Source organism: Palaemon carinicauda, chromosome 23 (assembly GCF_036898095.1).
Source record: "Palaemon carinicauda isolate YSFRI2023 chromosome 23, ASM3689809v2, whole genome shotgun sequence".
NCBI lineage: Eukaryota > Metazoa > Arthropoda > Malacostraca > Decapoda > Palaemonidae > Palaemon > Palaemon carinicauda.
In genome coordinates, this window is record NC_090747.1 from 56,449,102 (window position 1) to 56,459,521 (window position 10,420).

Here is a 10,420-nt window from a genome sequence, read left to right on the forward strand (position 1 = left end):
AACACGATGTTGTCGTTGATATTTATCCATATTGACTCATTAGGGGTAATTTGAATGAATTACTACCAATTGTGTCATGTGGTGGGCTGGGAAGTCGGGTAAAACTCACTGGTAAGAGATTGATGTGTCGCCAGGTAAATCCTTAACAGCTGAGTAGCGTTAGGTTCCGATTTCTTTTATGGCCTCTCGTGGCATGGTTGGTTTCGACCTGGCCTTTCATTAGAAGGGGCCAGCATTCGATCCCAAGTATGAGGTAGAAATTTATTTCTATTTGAACACGATGTTGTTGTTTATATTTATCCATATTGACTCATTAGGGGTAATTTGAATGAATTACTACCAATTGCGTCATGTGGTGAGCTGGGAAGTCGGGTAAAACTCACTGGTAAGAGACTGATGTGTTGCCAGGTAAATCCTTAACAGCTGGGTAGCGTTAGGTTCCGATTTCTTTTATGGCCTCTCGTGGCATGGTTGGTTTCGACCTGGCCTTTCATTAGAAGGAGCCAGCGTTCGATCCCAAGTATGAGGTAGAAATTTATTTCTATTTGAACACGATGTTGTCATTGATATTTATCCATATTGACTCATTAGGGGTAATTTGAATGAATTACTACCAATTGTGTCATGTGGTGGGCTGGGAAGTCGGGTAAAACTCACTGGTAAGAGACTGATGTGTTGCCAGGTAAATCCTTAACAGCTGGGTAGCGTTAGGTTCCGATTTCTTTTATGGCCTCTCGTGGCATGGTTGGTTTTGACCTGGCCTTTCATTAGAAGGGGCCAGCGTTCGATCCCAAGTATGAGGTAAAAATTTATTTCTATTTCAACACAATGATGTGTTGATATTTATCCATATTGACTCATTAGGGGTAATTTGAATGAATTACTACCAATTGTGTCACTTGGGAAGCCGGGAAGTCGGGTAAAACTCGCTGGTAAGAGACTGATGTGTCGCCAGGTAAATCCTTAACAGCTGGGTAGCGTTAGGTTCCAATTTCTTTCATGGCATCTCGTGGCATGGTTAGTTCCAACCTGGCCTTTCATTAGAAGGGGCCAGCGTTCGATCTCAACTATGAGGTAGAAATTTACATATATATATATATATATATATATATATATATATATATATATATATATATATATATATATATATATATATATATATATATATATATATATATATATATTTATATATATACATATATATATATATATATATATATATATATATATATATATATATATATATATATATATATATATATATATATATATATATATATATATATATATGTGATATTTCACTCTTCTGCCATTACGTGTAATTCACAACTGACTCTATTCTTGCAATATCATTTATATATTTCTAAAATGTAACATAAGAAAAAGCAAAAAAAGAAAAAAATAATAATTTCAACAACGCCTGGATACTTGAGATATATCAACAAATTTATTTATTTTACTAATGGAAAAGAAGTCATCAAACTAAATGACATTCTCAAATAATTCTGAAACCATTTCCTGGTTAAGGAAAATGTCTGAATATTATGGATGGGTAACTTTGACTAATATATTTATTCCGTCTCAATAAGAAATTATCAGCATAGGTAAAATGGTTGTACTTACATTACTCCTTTCTCTGTTAATACTTCTTTCAGTGGCTTCAATAAGAAAAAAAAATAGATATTACCTTTATGCATTAAGGTTTCCGAGAAAGAAGTAACAGGTTGTTCAACATTTGGCTATATATATATATATATATATATATATATATATATATATATATATATATATATATATATATATATATATATATATATATATATATATATATATATATATGAGCTAACCACAGTCAGGTTGTTACTGTTTGGGATGAGTGAGTTTCAACATATTTTTCTTCTTTGTTAGAGAAGACGGTTACAATATGGCACTATAGGAAAATGTCATTATCGGTGTTGCTTGGGCACTCAAAAATGTTCGTTAAAAGTTAGCGTCCCCAAAATCTCTCCCTATTGGTTCTCATAAGACTTTTGGGTCAAAACAGCCAATCCTCGATCAGGCATAGAAAGGCCGTGGTGGGCGCTTGAACTTGCCCCATAGGTTTGTTAGTTAGAGTTGGGAGGCTTGAGTGTGTAGACCTACGTTCAGGTCACGGGTGCCAGCATGGGTGCCGTCAAGTACCATTTTTCTGAGGGCTTTTTCTTAGTATCGTAACGTAATCATAATTAAGGGCAGCCATTGTAAACTTAAGATAATACAGCATGTGATAAAACGATCAACTCGGCTATTATTTGTGCATGACCCCCCTCTCAAATTGTGTTAACTATAGAATAGATTATATCTATCTTTGTTTCCCCCAGGATGTGAAGTGTGAACCCCCCTTAATACGACCTAGATTGGGTCATATTAAATGGTGTCAGGTGTGGGGTTGTAATAATAATATTAACGATTAACGTCTGTGCTAAGTGATTTTAGCCGACGTGAGATTTTTTAAAAAGTGGAAACAAAAGAGATTAGTGACAATGGTTAACACGAGAAGTTCGACGTCGAGTGGAGGGGACGGAGAGAGAGAGGGGTGAAATTAATTCTGTTGCTCTTGTATGCCCGGTACTCGGTGAACGTTTTCTCAACGCACATGATAGCAGATACACAACCATAGAGGCAGCCCGACACTCAACCGACATCTACAACCTACCAAGGATGAGGAGTTTTTAGAAGAGAACCTTGAAGAGGCAGAGGTCAGAGAGGTAGGATGTGGCGTCTGGCGGTTATTGGAAATGTGTGGTGGTACTAACAGATGGCCACCTACGGGCTCTATGCCCCTACGATGAACAGCGGTAGTTTTATGGATGTCAGGCCACAAACCACCATCTGAAAGCTGTTTAAAAAGAAAACGGCGTCGGCAGAAGAAATCATGTTTCCCCTGTACCAGCGAGAGGGAGGGGAAGACGACGCAGGAAGGGGAAGACTACGCGGGAAGGGGACCAACGGTCCCTCGGACCGTCCATCAGACCGCAAGGACTAGGGACGGGAGTGCCAAGGAGTCAGCCTGCCATCTTTGCCCCAGAGTGTGGGGGAGGGGAGCTAGACGCTCCCCCAGTGAGCAGTAGGGGATGCCCACCTACCAGCGAGTGGTAGTGCGACTTCCCCGGGAGTGCCAGAGGGGGTTCAGGAGGTAGAGCAGCGGCCTCCAACCACCGCTCCCACACATGGAAGTCGGAATGCTATTCCCGTCTTGGAATAGAAGTGGAATCATGTGTGTAACGAGGGTGAAGAACCGCTCGTTACGGATGCCAGCAAAACGTAGGAGTGTATGGTGCGGAACACGGCCAGAGCCCACACACGGGCTCAGTGACCCAACGACGAAGAACAGATGTAATAGATCTACGTAAAGCAGAAGGAACGACAACGAAAGAAATTAGGTTCAAGTAGACCTGTGGATGGAACGCATAGAAAACGGGAAGATCTTGACGACTACGGAGAAAGAGAGAGGGAGTGCATGCCCCGTGACTGTGAGTGATGTCCTGCGAATGAGTGCGCGAATGAGGTAGGAGATCAAATTTCCCTGATTTTTTGCACAGGTGGAAGGGTGTGTTCTTCATTGAAGACGGAATTTGATCTAGCGTTGTTTTTCCCTCCCCTTTGGTAGAGAAAGTCATCAGTGTAATTGATGTGAGACCTTGTGCGTGGCATGTGGGTATAGGAAGTTCCCCTAAGGATGGCAAGAGTGTCAGTATTTTTAAGGAATTAGGTTTATCAATAGATATCATGTGTGTAACTCAATGAGTAACCACAAGCATGTGGTACCAAGGGCCAGAACATGGTCGGTAGTACCTTTAAGTTTAATGGAGTGCATATGGACGTCAAAGGTCCATTCCCCCAGGGGACAGGTAGGGAAGTGAGGACATGGGTCTTGAGATAATGTCTACCACGAGGTGATTGAGGTTATAAAAATCAGGTTTCTTTTACGTATGTTCATTCCGAGTGTTTTGTGAAAAGAGGAATTGAGTTTTGTTTCGTTTTTTTTTTTTTTGGTTTTGCTCTAAGCATATCACGAGTATATCATTCATCATACTGAGAAATTTCTGTTGCATATATGTTATGTTGGAAATAATTCAAATTTCATTATTTTGTGTTGGTACCAATTTTGCTATTACCAATGGTTTTATGTATGTTTTTCCATTTTGTTGTGCTTGTTAAAAAAAAAAAAATATATATATATATATATATATATATATATATATATATATATATATATATATATATATATATATATATATATATATATATATATATATATATATATATATATTTTGGTGTGGTGACAGATAACTGAGACATTTTTTGTTGCATTTGTGTTTATGTTGGAATTAATTCAAATTTCGTTACCTTATGTTGATACTTATTTTGCTATTACCAATGCGTTTATGTATGTTTTTCCATTTTGTTGTACTGTATTTAAAGAATTTCATTTGTCGGTGGAGGTTTTCAGTGCTATTACAGGTAATTGTTAATCATGGGTTGAAAATTGAACATCATTACTTATGTTTTTGTTTTTCAGGAGAATTAATATTGCTCGGTTATTAATAAGTATGGTTTTCTTTTTATTATTATTCACTGTTTGAGTTTGCTCCTTATTGCAGTGTCACGGATGTGTTAGAAATGGTTTTCTTATAATAGTAAATGTATCAAAGAGTGCTGGGATTGTAAGTTATTCATTTTGATTTCTCTTAACTTTTATCATTTTCTTTATTTTGTGTATGTGATGATTTGTTGGTCCTTATGAAATTTTATTGCATTTGAAACATTATTATTTTTCTGATTTTTGCTCCAAATTTCGGTGATGATGGTGAAGATGGGTTGATTTCAATTCTAAGTACAAAACACCTGAATTCGACATGTATAAGTACAGAAGAATTGTCATCAACTTTTATATTTCTTCGTGGCCAAGTGGTTTAGTCACTGTCTATACAAGCTTGCCGACCAGGGTTCGATTCCCGGCCAGACACAAGCTCTTGTCTTTGTGTGATTTTGCCTTGGGGCTCTGATCCCGAGGTCGTTAAGAGAATCCAGACATTAATGTATCAAAAATATATATGGCTTATTTGAATATGAAAAACACGTCTAAATGCGAAAAATTTATCATTAATTGAATGCCAAGTAACAAACTACCAATTAGCTACGATGGTGAAGATGGGTTGATTTCAATTCTAAGTACAAAACACCTGAATTTGACAGGTATAAGTACAGAAGAATTGTCATCCACTTTTATATTTCTTCGTTGCCAAGTGGTTTAGTCACTGTCTATACAAGCTTGCCGACCAGGGTTCAATTCCCGGCCGGACACAAGCTCTTGTCTTTGTGTGATTTCGCCTGGGGGCTCTGAACCTGAGGTTGTTAAGAGAATGCAGACATTAATGTATCAAAAATATATATGGCTTATTTGAATATGAAAAACACGTCTAAATGTGCAAAATTTATCATTAATTGAATGCCAAGTAACAAACTACCAATTAGTTACGATGGTGAAGATGGGTTGATTTCAATTCTAAGTACAAAACACCTGAATTTGACAGGTATAAGTACAGAAGAATTGTCATCAAATTTTATCTTTCTTCGTGGCCAAGTGGTTTAGTCACTGTCTATACAAGCTTGCCGACCAGGGTTCAATTCCCGGCCGGACACGAGCTCTTGTCTTTGTGTGATTTCGCCTGGGGGCTCTGATCCCGAGGTCGTTAAGAGAATCGAGACATTAATGTATCAAAAATATATATGGCTTATTTGAATATGAAAAACACGTCTAAATGTGCAAAATTCATCATTAATTGAATGCCAAGTAACAAACTACCAATTAGCTACGATGGTGAAGATGGGTTGATTTCAATTCTAAGTACAAAACACCTGAATTCGACAGGTATAAGTACAGAAGAGTTGTCATCAACTTTTATCTTTCTTCGTGGCCAAGTGGTTTAGTCACTGTCTATACAAGCTTGCCGACCAGGGTTCGATTCCCGGCCGGAGCCAAGCTCTTGTCTTTGTGTGATTTCGCCTGGGGGCTCTGATCCCGAGGTCGTTAAGAGAATCCAGACATTAATGTATCAAAAATATATATGGCTTATTTGGATATATATATATATATATATATATATATATATATATATATATATATATATATATATATATATATATATATATATATATATATATATATATATATATATATATATATATATATATATATATATATATATATATATATATATATATAAACAACATCGTGTTCAAAATAGAAATAAATTTTTACCTCATAACTAATATCGAACCCTAGCCCCTACTAATGAAAGGCCATGTCGCATATAACCATGTCACGAGAGGCCATAAAAGAAGTGGGAACTTAGGCTCCGACTTCTTTTATGGCTTCACGTGGCATGGTTGGAAGCAACCTCGCCTTTCATTAGAAGGGGCTAAGGTTCGATCTAAAGTATGAGCTAGAAATTTATATATATATATATATATATATATATATATATATATATATATATATATATATATATATATATATATATATATATATATATATATATATATATATATATATATATATATATATATATATATATATATAAATATATATATATATATATATATATATATATATATATATATATATATATATATATATATATATATATATATATATATATATATATATATATATATATATATATATTTATATAAATTATTATCAATAATACTAGCCAAGCTACAACCCTAGTTGGAAAAGTAAGCTTCTATAAACCCAAGTGCTCCAATAGGGAAAAATAGCCCAGTGAGGAAAGGAATTAAGGAAATAAACAAAATGATTGAATAAATTAACAACAAATCATTCTAAAAACAGTAACAATGTCAAAACAGATATGTCCTATATAAAATATTTACAACGTCAAAAACAGACATGTCATATAAAAACTATAAAAAGACTCATGTCCACCTGGTCAACATGAAAACATTTGCTCCAACTTTGAACTTTTGAAGTTCTACTGATTCAACTACCCGATTAGGAAGGTCATTCCACTATTTGGTAACAGCTGGAATAAAACATTTTAGAAAACTGTGTAGTATTGAGAGTTATGATGGAGAAGGCCGGGCTATTAGAATCAACTGACTGCCTAGTGTTACGAACAGGATAATATTGTCTGGGGAGATCTGAATTTAAAGGATGGTCAATGTACTGGGATGTTCAAGGATGGACCATAAGTTGTAACAGTTTTTATTGCCAACGATAAGTTTCAACCTGAAATACATATCCCATGTAATAAAAAATAATACAATCCAACCAGCTATACAAATTTTGAATTTTCCCTAATTTTCTCGATTTAATTATCAAAGAAAAATAATATTTGTCCTTAATACAACCCTTCTAGTAATTTACATGAACAATCCATATTGGTATGTATATTTTTAACAATAACTATTTTTATAGCAATGTAAATAAATACCACTTTAGACTATGGTACTGTAGCCACTAAAACACTCGGCATCAAATTAAATGTACTCATATCAATAAACATTACTGTATATATACATAGAATCCAACTACCAATAAGGGCAATTCCAAATGAAATATCATATAACATCCATAATACACTGTATTGCACTCACTTCAATGACCTCACTATCACAGGCCTTGAACCCCAGTAGGAGATTGCCAAACACAAATATCCCATCACCTGCCGGCCTTACATGTCACCGACTTCATTTTTATACATTCACAAGAATAACACTTGCCACCACAACTCGACACAATAGGCAGTACCAGAGTGGTTAGCAAATTTTTCGGCTGTTCGCCTGCTAACCGTGCGACATTTAGATATGGGTAAGACAAAACATATTCCAGATACGCAATAAGTTACAATTCGCTCCAACCCACATCAACTTTTTTTAAATAAATATATCCTTATAGTATAATAAATTTTATCATGTTAATGATACACTCCCCCACCATTAGTGACAAATTATCGATACCCTATCCAAAAGGGTCAACTACGTATGATTATATTGTTCTTCTATTGGTAATAACACCACCAACCTGTGTACTGATCTACACAATCTTATCCACTCCACCATCATATCCTTTCCCATGCTTTATGATATTATACCTTAAATCAACATAGAAGACAACGCCATCTTGTCCTGGATAAGCTCTAATCACCTGTGCTAGTTTCCATGCCCCCCTTACAACATTACTATCTTGCACAAGTACCACATCTCCAACTCTTACATTCCTCCTTGTTGTATGCCATTTCTGCCTGATTAACAATGATGAAAAATAGTCTCGGTGCCACTTTTTCCAGAAGGATTCTATTATACTTTGTATAAACTTTAATATCCTTTGGTGATCCCCACTAATATCGTACATCCCACTTGGACAGAAGCAAGTGGACCGACCAAGCAATAGATCATTGGGACAGAGGTATCCCCCCAACTCTAAACTAAATCCAGGTTTTGTTCCAATTGGTCTTTGATTCATCAGATTAGCAATACCAAACAAATCAGTTTGTAACTCTCCAAATTTTAATACAGAATCTCCCACACTAATACAAAGACACCTTTTGACAGATTTCATCAGGGCTTCACTTGCCCCATTATACCAAGGTGCGTCACTAGGCATATTAAAGATCCAAGTTACCCCTTCCTTTTCTCCAATGTTTTCTATTTTCTTGCTTGCTGATTTCAACTGAGTTCCCTTATCTGAATATATAACTTTAGGAGCTCCTCTGAAATCAATAAACCTTTGAAATGTGGTCAGAAAATCACCAGTATTGTATCCTTCAGCCAAATCTAAGTGAACAGCTCTAGTAACTAAACAATTAAATATAACACCAAAGGCTTTACCATGAGTTCTCCTTTTAACCGTGTCTCTTATTGTTAAGGGTACAAACAAATCTATAGCTGTGTAATAGAAAGGTGGAGCAGGTTTCATTCTTTCTATCCTCATTTAACCCATGCATTGGTGTTCTAACTTCTTTGATAACTTCCTACATGTCACACATCGATTTTTTATTACCTTTATTATTTTTCTGGCCCCTGGAATCCAGAATTTTCTTTGTAATTTTGCCAAAGTAGTCTCTATGCCTGCATGGTCAACCCCATGTACATATGATATATACAATCTAGTAACTGGATGATTTGCTGGTAGCAACATATAGTCTTCTCTACTTAGAAATTCTTTGTCCTACTACTATGACTCCATTCTTAATTGAAGGTCCTAATCTTCTGAACCTTACTTTCCAATCAGTCATGTCCCTTTGCATCTCTCTAACCCACATTATTTCTGCTTTGATAATTCCTTGAACTGTTGGTTCCCTCAGCATACCCTTAAAGGATCTGCATTTGAAAACATTCATTACCCTGCATGTAACTCTTAGTAGTTTGTAATAATCACTAAATCTATTAACATCAACCATGTGTATAACATGGTTCTGACTTACATTAGCATCAGCCATGACAACACCTACTCTATCAGTTAGTTGAATTTCACAATTTTGTTTGATAGGCCATTTTGAAATTGGTAATGTTAGGAATTTTGGTCCATTTTGCCGGGCAGAGTTTTCACCAATTTCTTTCTGGACTACACGGTTTAGATGTCATATCAGCAACATTTTGAATCGAATCAACCCACCACCATTCCCTTGAATCAGTTTTTATTTGTATCTCTGCAATGCGTACAGCAACAAATGTGTTGAATCCATGGGACTCCTTTTGAATTTGTGATCTTACAATTGTCGAGTCAACTATGTGATAGACTGACTCAAACTACTATGAAAACTCCTTTACTATGAGTTCTCTCATCCTAGCAGCTATGAGAGCACCACATAATTCCATACGAGGAGTAGAGATTTGTTTCACTGGTGCAATCTTATTTTTCGCCATTATCAGACTTGATTCAAACTTATTATCACTGATTTGCCACCTCACATATGCACAAGCCCCATATGCTTGCGTGCTACCATCAGAAAATATTACTAGGTTCGGTTTACCAAAAGCATTAGATGGCTTTAAGGGTCTTCTAAAAGTTAATGACTCCAGTCCATACAATTCTTTGAAAAACGCTTTCCATTCGTTCATCATGGAATCATCAAGTGGATCATCCCACTTGATTCCACCACCATTCGAGTCACTTTTGGAAATCATGGATCTCATCAAGATCTTAGCTTTGAGTAATACTGGTATAACCAACCCTAATGGATCATACAACGATGCAATTTGACTCAATATCTTTCGTTATGTTAATATTTCTGGAAATTTATAATCAAATTCACTTACATCTAAATTTGGACCACTCCTAACCTTTCTTATTCTTGGTGTAAAGTTGAGTCTTACAGCAAAGGAAATATAGTCATCAAAAGGATTCCACTTT

General features: G+C 35.7%; 1 protein-coding gene across 1 annotated transcript; it reads right to left on the reverse strand.

The window, feature by feature from the left end:
• Positions 1-8,101: 8,101 nt before the first annotated feature.
• LOC137617595 (uncharacterized) lies at positions 8,102-8,983 on the reverse strand. Its single transcript, XM_068347602.1, has one exon. It carries the CDS (start codon positions 8,981-8,983, stop codon positions 8,102-8,104), a length of 882 nt encoding a protein of 293 aa, XP_068203703.1.
• Between the last annotated feature and the right edge of the window lie 1,437 nt (positions 8,984-10,420).

Bases quoted from the DNA above. Each gene is read 5' to 3' on its own strand.
- LOC137617595 (XM_068347602.1), bottom strand. From the start codon at position 8,983: ATGAAACCTGCTCCACCTTTCTATTACACAGCTATAGATTTGTTTGTA.